The following is a 16620-nucleotide window of genomic DNA, read 5'->3' on the forward strand; positions in this document are numbered from 1 at the left end:
AGAAAGGATACTCAGCCTTCATTGAGTGCTTCCAGGGACTTGGGGCTAACTACTCTTAAGACAGCTGATTTAGATGTCCTGGCAGAGATGGGTAGGTGGCTTTCCACCAAAGATGTATACTTCCCTTCTGAGGTTTACAGTGGTCCCCTCTAAGGGGCTGTCTAGCCAGGGCCCGAGTCTTAGGTGCCCATGCCTCTTGTGGAGCCATGTGACTAGTTCTCACCAATAGAGTGTGTGTTCATGTGTTAAGGAGGTGGGGAGGAAGGACCCCTCTGGGTTCTATTTTCCTTTCTGCAAGAAATGTGGAAGTCATTTTGAAAATGGCCCAGATCCAGATGCAAAGAGCTTGGGTTCCTAAATCACACCATGAAAGACCTCATACCAATTACACAAGATATGAATTTCCTTGTGCTAAGACACTAAGATTTTGGGGTTCACCTCTTAGTGTAGCTAGTGTTGCCTTAATAACTGAGGTTAGCAAATCTCCTCTTGCTTTGGACTCTGCCTTAGGCAAGCCTTCTAACCAGCTGGGTCCAGACAATTGTGTATTAAAGATATACCTCCCTGGGCCTTGGTGACCATCTATCTTAGGGATCAATTACTCTGTCTCTTTAAATATCCCCTGAGGAAGGGACACAGAGAGAGTGGCTGAGACTTGCGGGTCTTGCCTTCTATTTCTAGAAAGGCTGGTTTCACCACTGTTGCTGCAGCACAATTAGACTTAGTTCACCAGGTAGAAATAAACCAGGGAGAGCCTCATGCCAACCTGACCAGCCTAGGGCAGCCCTCTGGGCAGGGTGAACTTGCCCCAGTGGGGATCCCTGCTTCCTAATTGTCCCCTGGGATCCAAGGCCATGAGTTGGCATGTTAGCATTCCCAGGTTCATGGTGCGTGGCTAGGTGTTTTCTCGGGCACCTTCCTACGCAGTTGTCCTGTTCCTGTCTGTCCCCATTACCCCCACCTCAGCAGCCAACCCTCCTTTAACTTGAAGAGCCAGCCCAGGTGTCACAGTCAGCCTATCTCCTGTGGTCTCCCCACATACTGGTCTCCTCCAGCTCCTCACGAATCTCATTGTTGGCACATGCGAAGTCGCGGACCGTCTGCCTGTCCCCCTCACTCTTGGACAGCCAACAATCACACTGGAAGCGGAAGGTCTCATCACGGGAGTTGTCCTTCACGTCGACATAGCTCAGGTGCCAGCCAGGAAATAGCCCTGTGGAGGAGATGTCATGAGGACTGGGAGCCAAATATGCTCTCCATACCTTCCTGGACCTCCCTCCCCCAACGCACAGGTTATGCAGCCCGGGGCACTTTCCCTGTCTTCTCTGGGCCTCAGTCTCCTCGCTGATGAAATGAGGGTGAGGTGGTCTCAGAGGGCTCCTCCAGCCAACAGGATAAGATTCTCTTTGCAAACTCTTAGCTTGGAGTTTATGGTCTGTAGGGGGTTTGTGCATGGAATTTAAGACTCTATGGACCCCAAGAAATTGTGCTATCATTAAATAGACATTTTTATCAGGGAGGGGACTTATAGCTTTCATCAGATTCACAACAGAGGTCTCTGGCCTGACAAGTAGATCTTTTTGGTGTTCCCAAGACTAAAGGAAGCTTCTATCACCTCCTAACACCAGTATTCATGGAGTTCATGCCTGCTCCTTCCAGAATCCTTCCAGAATCAATTCTGGATATCACCTCCTCCAGGAAGTCTTCCCTCATGTCCCTACTGCCCACTGGACCTTTATCAGAGTCCTCCATGCCACTATAGAACCCTGCATTCTCCTTGGCCACATCCTGACCACCTTGCATTGTCACAACTCATACCTGTCTCTGCCCTGAGACCAGGAGCACCTGAGGGCAGGGATGAGGTCTTACTCATCTTTGTTTTCCTAATGCCTAGCCTTGTGACTGGCAGGTAAGTAATTGCTCAATGAATGCAGAGTGAATGAAGATGTTATGGTTTGGGGGTCTTTGGCTGAGCCATTCAACAATCATAGAATAATTCAGAAGTTGCCATTTCTTTAGGATATATTGCTGATTTTGACAAGTTTTGGCCTGATCATGAACATAGAGCTGCTTCTGTTGTAATTGGCAGGGATTCCTTCAGAAGTGTTCCCCCCATAGCACAGCTAGCCAGTATGAACCCATGTGCATTTACCATGACAGCTGCGTGGTATTTACACTGTGCACTGCTTTGGTTGCTCTGTACTCTTCAAAATCCTTGACAACTCTGATGCCAAAGGGCCCCACATTGGGGGAATTCCCAGTGGTCTGGCAGGTTGTGGTGATGGCATTTGCTGCTCATAATATGTCCACAAGGCAATCCCACAAGGAATGAATTGATGTGCTCTCCTCCCACCCCTTATTCTCTCATGCCACCTGTGGATGTGGGGAGACCCCCACAGTCCCCACCAAAAAGTCCTTCTCTATGATCAGATGCTGCCCCAAACAACAATGGCAGATAGATCCTGCCTCTGGTCTCCAGGTCTCATAAGCACAGAAACACACAAAGATGGACACAAATTTCCAGTCACCTAGACTACAGGGGCAGATATTAAGACTCATGGGCAGGGCATATGTACTGGCATCATTCCAGATTTTAAAAGTTCTTATTTTTGCGAACATAGATCTTAATTCAAGTGGAAAATTGTTAGTGCTCAATTAAGTTAAATTTTAAAACACTTCCATTGAGTTAAACTTACTTTTTAACTCAATCAACATATTTTTTTAACTTTTCTAGGTTATGGCCAGTCCCATCTAAGTTTGCAAACTGGCTGCTTTTTGAGATGGTTCCTGAGAGTGAAACTGATTAAAGTACTTAGCAAGCCTCCATGTATTCAGTCTGAAAAGGATGCAGATAAGACCAATTGAAGTCTTTTTCTCAAAGAGTTCTAGAGTGGAACATAGAAAGGAAGAGGCAAGTAAAGAGGAAGTCTGAAAAGAGAAGATGTGCTATTGATCCTATTGGAAGATGCCCCAATGGAAGAGACTCTTTGTCCTTCTCCCAGCCTGCACCCTGACTCCAGGTGTGTTTTGTCTCAGCCCATCCCAATTCTCTTCTCAAGATAGAATTCCATGGTAAATCACAGACTAACCCCAGCTCCTTTGATAGGAAAGAGACTTACTGCTCAGTTGTGCTCACTGATGACTTACTTGCCAAGTTTTGGAAATGTGGGGTGTGATTGACAGGATTCTTGCTGAAAATTTCTCCCACTAGAACTTTATCAAGAGTGCAAGTGGAAACAGACAACTCTGGACAGACTTATGTCATGTGATTGGCCTTTGGTGGTGAAGACAACAAGAAATTAGACCCACAGTTACAGCAGGGCTAACTGTCTGGTCAGCACTAGTCAATAGTGAACATACTACCTGACCATGATGAACCAATAGGGAACCCCCTGAAAATGACCATCGAGAATCCATTTCTTTACAGGGTCTCCTCTTTTAGGGTTACACTCTATTTTTTTCACACAAAGAGCAAACAGTCCACAATTTGCCACCTTACCTTTTTGCATGCAGGCAACCCATACCAGAATGTAGATATCTGCCCCCCCCCCCTTTTTGTCATACCTGCCTGGTACTCCAAAGTAAGCACCTGTCACAGATGGTTCCCATTGTCCTTGTTGGTGGGTAACTAGTTATTCTCCAGATGTTTGCTCTTACACACAACACCATCACTAATGTCCTCTATATGCTTCATAGCGATGTTTTAAATTCATAAATCATATTGTCACTTTTCTACATAAAACCCTCCAGGGGTTTCCCATCACTCTCAGAATCAAATATAAACCGCTCACCAAGAACTGTGTGGATTGACACGATTCAATTCCTTTCCACTCTTATGATTTCATGCCACACTGCTCACAACTTCACTTACTATATTCTACCTACACTTGACATATGAACCTCTGTCTTTCCTGAGGAAATTTGCTTGACTGTTCTGTCTGTCTTCAGTGATATACCAGCACTGTTTTGTCACTGAGGTGTCAGATCAAGCGCCCTGTCTTTGGGAAAGCTCTTGTTATGGCCCTATTTGCAGGAGTTTCCTCATCTCAGATTACTCTCTTTCAATTCGCATTACCCACTTGACAACTGAAATAATTTCGTTTCTATTTCCTTGTATGTTGTACCCCAGTCTACTAGGTTGTAAGCCCACAACAGCAGGAGGCTTGCCTGATCTTCCATTGTATATTCTAGTGCCTAGCATATTGCTCAGATGTTATTCAATAAATGTTTATCGAATGCATGAATGTGTACTAGGATTGAAAGAGGGAAGAATGGGGACGAACGATACTGATGGGGGGAATTTCTAGCCCCATTCAGGAGGAATATCTTGCCCTAGTAGAATTGACTGTTTTTTTCTCAAATCTTCCAAAATTACTTTTAAAAAAAGATTTAGAAACTCTGAAGCAGTGTGAGGTCCAGTCGCTCCAGGCAACAAGAGATGGCATATGCTGATCGGGAGCAAGGTTGTCAGGTGGATGACTCCAGATTTCTGCATACCATCTACTGCCTGTGATACCCTAGTGGCTTTCCACTTCTGATGGGATGAAGGACTCTGTGCTTGCATATTTAGGGCCTTCTTCAGCCTAACTCCAATCAATAAGGAAGAGCCCTTATGCAAATCCCTTATCTCAATGAGATGGATTTATTAGGCATCTCTTTGGACTTTTCTCCTTCCAATCAAGGTTCCAAGCTATTTCCCAGCCCTAAATACCTGCCTGTACTATTCTCACCTCTTCCGTGAGAACTTCTGGAATCCCCAGGCCTATGCTATTCCTTGTGTGTCCATTCTCCTGGCCATGAGCGTGGATATATTGGGAAGTCTTTGCTACTGAGGCCATGTCTGTTCCCTCTATTTTGATTATTTTTATATGTGTTTCTGACTTTTCCAGTTAGATTTTAGGCAGTGGAAACCATGTCTTATGTCCTTTTAATAGTATCACAGGGTTGTGAACTTAGCATTTAATAAACACAGAAGTAATCAATTATTTTTACTTTCAAAGATGAGCTGTCAGTTCTTTATTCCAGCGCACACCAGGGAGAATTCTTTTCAGGTAGAAAGATTCACTTCAGAAAGCAACTCCTTCCTTAAAAAATAACTTATGGGAAGCTAAGGTTTCACCCGGGTAGCTTACATTTCTTCAGCAAGATCAATCAAGGGTTCAAAGTGAGATATGAAATCATCAGAGTCCTAGCCATGGAGGAATATTAGAAGACAGCTATTATGTTTCCAAAAACACTTCCACAGGTGCACCATCTAAGAGGCCACTGGAGGCCACACTCTGGGCTTTGTCAGATCTGGGTTCCAGTCTCTGTATATCCACCTAACTAAATATGCTATAATATCTCCATACCTCAGTTTCCCCACTTGTACATTAAGGTGAGAAGAGATGAATTCTGAGGCCCTCTATATTTCTAAGAATGAATATTATTCAAGAGAAAACATAGCAATTCATTTTGAGGTGGAAACCGTTCTTTACCTCACCAGAGTTTTAATTTAACCAGAGGAAGAAAAAAAAGAGCAAGATGAATTAGAAAATAAACACACTGGTTATAATTTGTTCAGAATTGTAAAACTAGCTGGGTAATTGGAAGAATTAATCATTTATCTTGGGTTTTCCTCTATGAAATATATTTAATGGTAATCAAATAGCCTTAGAGACCATTTTTAAATGAAAAATTCCAGCTAGTGAGTGGGTAAGAAATGACAGAATTATAAAATCACATTTGTAACTCTAATTGATCCTCCCTGGGTCAAGCCATTAGGTGAAGAGTTATGAGGGAAATTCACAATGGATCAGCCAGGCTGGCAGCCTCTGCATCCACTGTTTGATGTAAGAGTGGGACTACTTCACACTGCATCAGCACACAGTATTTCTTCCATAGAGAGTACTGAGGAAATAAGCATATTTCCATATTATACAGATGGGGAAAATTCTTACGAAGTGGAAGTTGAATGATACAAATAAGTCATTGATAAGAATGACAATGGTAGTGGGTTTTATAAGAAAATGTCTTATAAAAAGAGAAACATGTGAAATACATCTGCAGTATGATGACACCAAGTTTAGGATTTCATTTCATATCCTCCACCAATAAGAAAGAAGTCAAGAAAGAAAAAAAAAGGTAAAAAGGTTAAAGTTGATGTGATAGATCATGATGATTATTGAACTTAGGTGATGGGTACATGGAAGCTCATCATACTATTCCCATCACTTCTGTGCATGTTTAAAATTTTTCATTAAAAACAACTGTTGCTGAGCACAGTGGTGCACACCTGTAATCCCAGTGACTCAGGAGGCAGAGGCAGGAGGATCAGGAGTTCAAAGCCAGCCTTAGCAATTTAATGAAACCCTAAGCAACTCAGTGAGACCCTGTGTGGTTAAGTGTCCCTGAGTTCAATTCCCAGTACCAAAAATAAATAGATTAATTAATTAATTAAAAAACAATTATTGATTAAACAAAAAATTGGAAAAGTAGATTCAGGGAAAGGGAATGTTGTTATTCTTTAAGCAAATGAAACATTTGTAACCTCACTTATGTGATATTTGTTCAGGAATTCTTGCCTTTTTTTCCATGAAAGACTCTCAACAAAACATATTTGCCCTCTTAAATTTCTGTGCAAGGGAAGTATAACATAGGTGGAAAGTTTTAAAAGTAAATATGATAAAAGTATAGCACAGAGAGAGCTGAAGACATGTTTAGCAGACTTAGTTTGTATTAATATTTAAACTTCCATTTCCAGAGGAGAAAGTTACTATAAAGTGAAGTTGGGCATAGGACCTAGACTTCTCTGCGGCTCTCATGACCCTGGCATTCTGATCACATAGGCTCATTTAGGACACAGAAATCTTCCTTTCCCTGCTGAGCCTTAAGACCTGCCAGTGGTATTATCCTGCTTTCAGACCCTAAGTCCCTTCTCTGCCTACAAGGAAAAGATCACATCCATGACAAAGAATTTCTTTAAGCTCAAGAGCCATTATGGGGCCAAGGTCACAAGGTAAAGTGGGTGTGGGACGAGGTACCAAGCTTTGGGGAGAGCCTGGTGTCTAAATGGCAATAGCAACTTGCTGCCCTGGTGGAACTGTCTAGAGCTGTCCGTGGTGCTGAAGAGCCTCCCTCCTCTTTTGGAGTTTTGACTGCAATGAGAGAAAAGAAATTGACGAATTGACTGTCAGACTTTTGCAGAGTGGAAAAAAGGCATAAAAAACTGAGAAAGTCTAGACATGTGTCCAATGTCTGGCAGAGGGGGCAGAGAGTATCAAAGGACTTAGTCATGACTCCAAAGTTTATGGCCAGAACCCAATCTTCAAAAGCAAGGAAAATCTTCTGGAAAAAACTGAGTTCCCTAAGACTAAGGCATGAAAAGACAAGGAAGGATCTGAGAGACTAAAGTAAGAGTATAATTAAATTCAATTAAACTATATTAAGTCCCTATTATATCACAGGCATGTGATAGACATCAGGGAAAGAACAATGAACCAGACAATGGTGTGTGTGAGCTGAGAGTCAAGTAAAGAAGACAGAACATAGCTACACACATGCACACTGTTCTGAAGGCAAGGTAGGACAATAGGAAAAACTTTCAGGGAGAAGGTGGGGACATGAGAGAGTTTGTTAGCCATAAGCAGGGAGGTAGAATCATGGTAGGATACAGGTGGGAGTCAGGTCACAGGCCCTAAGTTCCAGGGGCTGGGATGGATGGCAAGTCCAGGTGGCATCAGAGCTAGTCTATGATGCCTGCCAGTTCTAGAAGTTTTGTATTTTTCATGCCTAGGGAACAGTTGGGTTTTGTGTCCCATTACCTCTAAACTGATATCAGGACTGTGGAGACCCCTGGTGTAAAATTTAGGAGCAACATGTTTGTCAAACAGATCGCTACTTGACACCACCTTGTGATATGACCCTGGGCGACTCAGCCTTGTGCTCTAAGCTGCTGCAGTTAGTCCTGCTGACATTGGACTCTCTAATAGAACTGCATTCTGATTTTGTGTTTTTCCTCAGTCCGGTGGCCTTGGATGTTTTTTTACCCAGCAGCAGGTCTTGGCATGGGTTCTTTGCTGCAAAGGCATGACTGAGTTGGGACTTAGGCAGGTCTTTAGTATTTCCAGAAGATTCTTCCCTAATGTATTATTTTCCTAGAGTTGCCATAAAAAAAATTACCACAAACTTCGTGTCTTTAAACAAAACAAAACAACATATAATTTCACAGTTCTGGAGACCAGAAATCTGAAATTGAGGTATTGGCAAGGTCATTCTCTCTTTGGATGCTCCAGAAAAAAATTTTCCCTGCCTCTTTGTGGCTTTGGTGGCTCCCAGAAATCCTCTGTGTTCCTTAGCTTGTAACTCTTTCTGCACTCCATTCTCTGTCTCCTTCACATAATTTCCTGTCTATCTCTCTTCATGTTCCTTGACTTCTTATAAGGACACAGTCATCTTTGGGTTTCTGGCCCACCATAAATCAAGAATTACTTCATCTCCATATCCTTAACTGATTCTGTCTTCCAAGATCCTATTTCCAAATATAATCACATTCTGAGGTGGTGGTTAAGCAAGGATTTGGGGAGTGGAGGCACTGTTCAATCTACCTGTGGAGAATTACATGTGCTTTACTAAGATTGTTAGATATGCTACATCTGAAGACCTCTCAACATCTAGAGAGAGATCTCTGGGGAAGTCTAGAAAAGAGGAAATTCTTGTGCCAGAATTCATTTATGATCCAGAAACTGCTGCAAGCTGATTGACATCAATTTATTCCTTCTCTCACATAATTATTAAGGACCTACTAAGTGTAAGGCACTGAGAATACAAATGTCAGTCAAATGAGATCTCTACCCTTGAAAGATTCAAGGCCAGTTGCAATTGACAAGACAATCACAATTCAGCACTATGGGTGGTACAAATAGAGGTATGAAGAGAGAAGTTTAGAAGCACAGAGCAGGGGACACTTGTCTTTATTTGGGAGAATCAGGGTACTTCATGAAGAAAGCAAGGGTTACTTTGGGTTTTGAATGATGCATAGGAATTTAGTAGGAAAAGAGAATTGCAGGTGCAAAGATAGCTCTCGAGTATCTACTTAAGAATGACAACTAGCTTGGCCAATAGATGTAAGTGATTTCACACAAGGTGAAATCTAAACATGGACTGACCTCGAAGTTCACAGAGCTATTAGAGAGACGAGAGTGAAGAAAAGATAAATCTTTTTGAATGGAAGTAATTAATCTTAAAGAGTCTTATTCTCAAACACAAATATACCACACCATTCTCTGAATGGATTGAAATAATCAGGAATAAGAGGCTATTCCACGTTCCAAAAAGGACCAGGAAACAGAGAGAGTGAGGCTCGGTAAGAAAGGTTCCCTGACATTTTTTTAAAATGTATGTGGTAGGGCCAGTTCTTAGGAGGAAATGAAGAGCACTCTTGTCTAATAAACACGAATCCTTGAATGACAGAAGGCTATTCATCTCCTCCTCCATTCTCTTCAGTACAGTGACTTCAATGGTTGACTGTGTAAAAAACTTCTCATTAAGAGACTCTGAGAATTTGCTAGGGAGAAATAAACATTTTAAATGTTTTTATTTGCTTTGCTATTTGAAACAAAATTTGGCTTCATGTTTCCTCCATTAAATTTATGTCCAGGAAACTTTATAGTCAGGAACCAACATGCCATATCTTGGGATTTTGTGGTGGGTGAAAAATCCTCAGCATTATAGAATTCCCCAGATGAGGCTGAAGTACGAAATGTAAGGATGATCTCCTCCTTCATCTTCTTCCTTCCCTTTAATAACCTTAAATTCTGTAATTCTTAGGAATCTGCTCTAGCTTACTAGAGGTGTCCTCCAATAAGTTTATTGATAGACAGTGAAGGAATGTTCAGAGGTGACACAAATTGATGGTGAAAGCTGTAACCTAATCAGTGGATGAATCCATTTGATAGAGTAATGATTAAAATGGATTACTGGGTGATAACTACAGGCAGGTGGGATGTGATAGAGGAAGTATGTCACTGGGAGTGTACCCTTGGGATTTATATTATGTCACTGGCTCCTTGCTCGCTCGCTTTCTTTTTGCTTCCTGGATGCCATGAGTATCTTTCCTCTGCCACATCCTTCTGCCATAATGTTCCAGAATCATCTTGAACCCAGAGTAGTAGAGTCAACTGACCATGGATAGAACCTCTGAAATCATGAGCCTAAAATAAACTTTTCCTCTTCTGAGTTGTTCTTGTCCAGAAATAAATGTACTTTTTGCTACAAGCTCTTGGCAAGTGACAGGAACCTTGTCCGCTGTGCACTACTCTATACCCAGCTCTGTCCATAATGCCTGACAGTGAGTGCTCAACACACACAGCTAGTCCTTATTATTGACATGTTACATTTCTGTGAATTCCCTATTTGCTATATTTCATTTGTGACCCCCAAATTATTACTTATATGATTACTCACGGACACGTGCAGAGTGGTGAACACTTTGAGTCACCTGATGCACGTGTTCCTGGATGAGGCTGGACGAAGCTACACTTCCTTTTTCTTCTAGCTCTTACATTGTAAGCAAGTGTCTTTTTCCTGCTTAACACCATGGTTTTCACATTTTTGTGCTTCTTATGGTGAATTCATTGTTTCAAAATGACCTCCAAACATCATGCACAGGCTCCAGCCTAGAGTGCTATTCAGTGTTCTAAATGCAAGAGGTAGATGATGTTCCATACCAAAAAAACCCTGTTAGATAAGCTTCATTCAGGTATGATTATAGTGCTGTTGATTGTGAGTTCGATGTTTATGAATTAACAATGCATATTGAGTAACAGGTTCTTTGCAGAACTGTGACTGACAGGATGGGCTGGCACACAGTGTGGCATGTCAGAGCAGGCACAGAAGACCTGCAGTTGACTGCTGGTGACATTTCAAACCTTGAGTCTCGATATTCATTGGTTGTAGAAGAGAGGGGCAATAAAGTGCTTTTGTTGTGGACATTCACAAAGTGATTTTAAAGATCAAATGTTAGTATCCTTCATACCTCCCAGAGTTCCAGGCATCTGGGGACCATTTCAGATGTTCGGTACATGAATGACTGAATGGATACACAGGCAATAGGAAAACTGTGAAGTGTGGTGAAGGCATTCATTATTTTATTGCTTCAAAGAATGGCTATTTTATCTGTGTCTAAATTGAGCTTAGCCCATGTTATGGGAAGCATTTTAACTGTTGAACCCATGTTAAAGCCAAATGGTGCAACTCGTGTAGGAAAAAGAGGTCACCAACTGCTGAGTTGGACTTCATCAGTGACCATGATGGACGAGCCTGTCTGCGGTGGGGATTTGGAAGAGGTGGGGAGAAACACAGCACCAGGACAGCTCTGGAGGCAGGAAGCAGGAGACCTGGCAAAGGCCACAGGCCTCGAGCAGACAGCTGGGTGGAGGCTGGGTTCAAAGTCAGGCAAGAGGGACGAGTTAGGCAGCAGGATGCATGAGGAGGCCAGGTTTAATAAGGAACCACTTGACTCTAACACATAATAGAACTTAGAGATCCCAAGACAGAAAAAACAGGACTGAAGGCAGGAAAACGATAACCAAAGAAATGCTGAAGTCATGAACATCACCGCAGTTCCAGAGGTGACAAAGTATTCCCTAGGCACTCTGCAGTTAAAAAATAAACTTCTCATTTGGCTTATTTCTTATTCCAGTTTGTATTTACCAAACTTGAACTTGGCCACTTTTAGGTTTACTATTATATATAAGCAAGTGTAACCCTTTATTAAAAAAAAAATCCATGGGCAGTAAATTTGGTGAGCTAGCTCTTCTATCTCCTCTATCTTCCCTCTCTCTCTCTCTCTCTTCAGTGGTGGGGATAGAACCCAGGGCCTCTTACATGCCAGGCAAATGCTCTATTGCTAAGCTGCATGCCCAGTCCAGACTTTTTTCTTTTGATTGGTATTGGGGATTAAACCCAGGGAACCCATCAACTGAGCCACATTCCCAGTCCTTTTTATTTTTATTTTTCTTTCTTTCTTTATTTTTTTGGATACAAGGTCTTGCTAAGTTGCTTAAAGCCTGTTGCTGAGGCTGGCTTTGAACTTGCGGTCCTCATGCCTCAGCCTCCCAAGTTGCTGGGATTACAGGCATATGCACCACCAGGCCCAGCAAGAATTTTTTTCTTAATTGTTACACCTGAACCGAGTAGAATTCATGCTCTGACTTCACAAAGCGAAGGGCCCATAACCACCCCGGGGGACTGCAGGAGGACCCGAGCTTCCTCTCCAGTGCACGTCCAGGAACGCTGGCACTCACGGATGGAAGCCTCGAATGGCACAATTCCCTGTGTCACTCTGCCTGCTGGACTGCTGGAGCGACCGAGCTGCCAGGCAGGGCGGGAAGGGCTCCTGTGCTGCGGGGAGCCTAGGGCTGCCCTTCCCGCCTCCCTGACCTTGAGTGGGGACTACCTTTGTTGTCGTGCCAGACCCTCAGCTTGCAGAGGTGACCCAAGCTCAGCATGTCCGAGAAGTTGAAGGTGTCTGTGTTGTTCCGCTCAAACTTGTTCCAGTTGGCCGACTGCTTCAGGGCCAGGGTCCCGCTGTCCCCATTCTCCCCGAAGATGATGATGAACACATTGGCATCCGTGCCTGCCCCTGGGGAGGGTGCACAGTGAGGCTCTCGGTACCAGTCTGGGACACACCACCCGCTTGCCCTGGCTTTGCTTCTGGTCTCCTCAGAGGAGCAAGGTGTGTGGATGGACAGGGTTCAGAGGTGACAAGACCAAGGAGGAGGTCAGAAAGGACTGGCAGGGGTTCTAGAACTCTTGGGTCTTTAATGCTGTGTTTCGCCTTCTCTTTGTGCCTTGTATAGGCTGCTGGTCTAGCTGCAGTCATAGTAACTGTGAATGTTTTAGACAGAAATGCATCTATTTCTGGGAAATACTCCCAAACTTAAAAGGCATGCCATATAGACTGGATCTACAGTTAAAAATACAGAAGGGAAGCTCTGCACTCCCTAAATCCACTTTTGACATTTCTACTGGAACTTCATATCATTTGCTTAAGCCAAAGAGAGATATTGACCCCAGTCGGAAAGCAAGTGCTTTGGGAAGAGGTGGCCCTGGGACACTTTTCTGACACATCCCTGCTATTATCAATGAACTTATCAATTGTTTTCTGAAAGCACATTCTAAGGGCATAGAAGACCTTGAAAACATGTGGACACTTGGAACTTCAAGCAATAAGGATAAACGCTTCAGCGTGAGGAGTGAATTTACCCACCCATCATCTCTGCCTGAGATTCTATCACGAGAGCTTCACTTCTCGGCCCAAAGGCTTCTTTGTTGAAAATGTAAGCTAACCACGTTAATCCTCCATGGTCACTTAGAATTGGTGTGAATGAATTCTCCCAATTCCTTGCAGTGGATCCTGGAGAGTGGGCTTGTCACGGAGGGCGGGAAGATAGGAGTCCTTGCCTCCATGGCTAGATCAGAGTCTGGTCCCTGTCACCTTCCATTTCTGACATGCTAGGACTTTTGCTTGGAAGACTCTGAGTGTCCCATCGGCCTAACTGACTTCTGCTTGTGTCTCTGGACTTGACTTTGGGAAGTCACCCTTGGGAAGTCCCCAGGACCTCACCCCTGATGCCCGGGTAGGTAAGGCACACCCCTCTGAGTCCTGCAGCAGCACCCTGGGCTGGTACCTCTCAGAGCCTCACCATGCAGACTGTGTCTGCTCCACCAGAACGTCAGACCTGCGAGGGCCCTGAGAGTCACACCTCTGTCCTAAGCCCTGAGGCCAAAGTCAGCACATGGCGGATGGCCACCAAGCATGTGAATGCGGGAGGGAACCCCAGGTCCCCAAGAGGCAAAGCACCTGGATGAGGGGCACCCGGTCACAGCAGGAAGATGGCAGGCTGTGGGTCAAGCTTTACAAAAGCGTGGGCCATACCTCCTCCTGCTACTTCCCTGAGGGAGCAGGAAAGGGGCCCATTGAGTCCCTGGGAGGCAATGCTTGGTCCAGGCAGAAAGTGACACATAGTGGAAGTGACCTGGATTGACTAGCTTTTGGAAGGCCATCTGAGGAAAAGGGCCCTGCCTGGAAACCAGGTCCTGAGTCAAAACCTTAGGGCGGGGGCAAGGGTAGCGGGAGTGGGGAGGGACCCCAGCCCACCCAGGATGTTGCTGGTCTTCACTGTGACGGTGTAGGAGGTCCACTCCATCATCTCCTCCCCGTCGATGACAGCACACATTTCACACACCAGGGTCTTCTTGCCCTTCCGCTGGGACAGCCAGTCTCCATAGTAGAACATGGTCAGATCGCCAGTGTTCATGTTCTTCAGGAGGATCTGGGGAGGAACCCCGTGTGAGAAAGCCCACTCTCACCTACCAGCCCCACCTGCAAGGCAGCCCTTCCCCATCCCCAGACCAGGTCCCAGAGCCAGGAGGAGCTCGGTGGCTCAGACTCGAGCCCCTCTCCAGCGCAAGGACCCTGCCCTGTGTCCTGCATAGGGTCTGAGAAGCCATGGGATTTGGAGATGTGGGATTTGATCCTGTCCTGGGGCACAGGAAGTGCTTGAACAAGTGGCAGAAGAACAGGCTGACCAAGCCACTATCCCCCGTCAACACCTGGGAGCAGTTTGCCAGCTTGTCCTTGGCATGGGCACCATATTGTTGGCTCAAGAAAAACCCGTTACTGGCTGAACAGGGGAGGAGAAGCCTGAGGGAACATAGGACAAATCGCCTTAGGTGGACACGGGACCAGAAGGAGACGAGGGGAGGGTTGTGTGATGGGTGAATCGTGTCCCCCACCCCCAGATCTGAACGCGGAAGCTTAACCTGTAGGGCGTGACCTCACCTCGCCCCTCAGGATGAGCCTGTATTTAAAACAGGTCGTTACAGGTGCGATCAGTTACGACGAGGTCGGGAGGGTGGGCCCTAATCCTATATGACCCACGTTTCTGTGCCTTACACCAGGGGGAACGTGGCCACAGAGGCAGCCACACATGTGGGGACAGGGCCACAGGACGCCTCAGGGAGCCTGCTGACACCTTGGGATTGCAGCCCCGTGAGATGAATGCCCAGCACTCCAGTGGGCGGATCTCTGCTCGGGCAGCCCCTGGACACTGCTGCACGCTGCACTGAGGGCAGGCCTGCCCCCACCAGCACGTTGGGGCGCCCAGGGTCCATGTGACACCGAGGCCGTGTCTGCAGGACGGTCATCTCTGTCACCAGGGCCATTGTCCTTGCTGTGAGGGGGGCTGCAGGCAAGGCTCCCCTCAGCTGCCGAGGGCACCAGCTTGGGAAGCATGGTAGGCCCTGGCGTCACGTTAGTTCCCAGGGAAACGCATCCCGCTTGGCCCTAGGGAACCGCTTGGCTCTGGAACCTCCTCTCTGCTCCAGAACAGGAGGGTTGGTGGCCTTCCTTGGAGCAGGCAGCCTGGAGGCCAGCTCCCCACAAGTGAGGAAGCCCTGAAAGCGAGGTCCCAGGAGGAGGATCGAGCCGCCTCCTTCCCCTGGTGGACACAGAGTCCGTGGCTGCGTGGTGTGTGTGTACGGGGGACCTGACTGAAGCAGGACCCGGAAATCCAGCTGCTGCTGTGCAGGTGTCAGCATGTCAGCCCGAGGCTGCTCCAGCCCACTGAGGGCCCAGGACCAGGGTCGGGGCAGGCCGCTGGGGTGGGCTGCCTCAACCCCTGTGGGAGAAGGCAGGGGTGGACTCAGGCAGCCGCCATCTCCCTGGCCATCCTGCCTAAGCTTCCCTCGGTGAAAGTCCCTCTGTCCTGGTTCTTGCTGCCCCATCTCGACCCTCCCAGGCCAGGCCTCCCCTCCCCCGGGCTGTGTCCATGCCATCTTCTCTGGCAGCTGCCTGGACTCTCACTGGACACCTTAAGTAAACGATGTCCTCTGATTAATTCATGCCAAAGGGCGCATTGAATTTCATGGCTGGGCTCACGTATCACCCTCTTCCGTGACATTTGCACTTTAGCAAATGTCCACTGATAACCCAAAAGAACGGGGAGGAGAGGTGCACAGTGGCTCGAAGCGGGAGTGAGGTCCAGATGTGTTACCCTTTCCAGGAACCACTCGGGCCGGCTGCCCAGGCCGTTGATGCGGATGCGCATTTTGGTGAAGGGAGAGATGTCCAGGATCTCCATGAGGAAGGTGTCGTTCTGCTCCCGCTCAAACCTGGGAGTGGGGAGCAGAGGCCTGAGGAGGGGAAGCCGGCCATGGCCAGAGACCAGGCTTGGGATAAGCCTCCACCTCTGGCACTCCGGATGTGTTTACTGGGTAGAAATGACCCAGAGCCAAGACCTACTAGTTCTGGGTTCTAATCACATTCTGCTAAGTCACATGAACAGTCCCAGTTCCTTTCTGAGCCTGGGTTTTCTCATCTGTAAGGAGAACGACATTAACCCTGCAATCTTAGAAAACATTCACGGGGACCAAATGGATGTGAAATCAACTTTAAAGGCAAACAGAATTTCATACCTGAAAAGCTTTAAATGAGATTCTGAGTGACAGGGCCACCATGAATGGTGGGGCAGGTTGTGCACTGCACGACTATAGAAGGCATCATTCACATGTTTCCATGTGCAATCTGCGCAACGGAACCCAGTGGCTCGGGATTGGGTAATGCCACGGGCACCTGTA

The 16620-nt window shown here is 46.0% G+C and overlaps 1 protein-coding gene across 3 annotated transcripts in view; it reads right to left on the reverse strand.

The window, feature by feature from the left end:
- Positions 1–16620, reverse strand: part of Loxhd1 (lipoxygenase homology PLAT domains 1) — a 143983-nt gene that overhangs the window by 8697 nt on the left and 118666 nt on the right. For all 3 annotated transcript variants that reach the window (XM_047526740.1, XM_047526739.1, XM_047526737.1), the window contains 4 exons: positions 16038–16155; positions 14141–14315; positions 12437–12622; positions 1043–1213 (listed from right to left, as the gene is read on the reverse strand). In XM_047526740.1, the coding sequence (XP_047382696.1) occupies positions 1043–1213; positions 12437–12622; positions 14141–14315; positions 16038–16155 (650 nt within the window). The remainder of the gene's footprint in view (positions 1–1042; positions 1214–12436; positions 12623–14140; positions 14316–16037; positions 16156–16620) is intronic.

This window comes from Sciurus carolinensis, chromosome 15, assembly GCF_902686445.1.
Source record: "Sciurus carolinensis chromosome 15, mSciCar1.2, whole genome shotgun sequence".
NCBI lineage: Eukaryota > Metazoa > Chordata > Mammalia > Rodentia > Sciuridae > Sciurus > Sciurus carolinensis.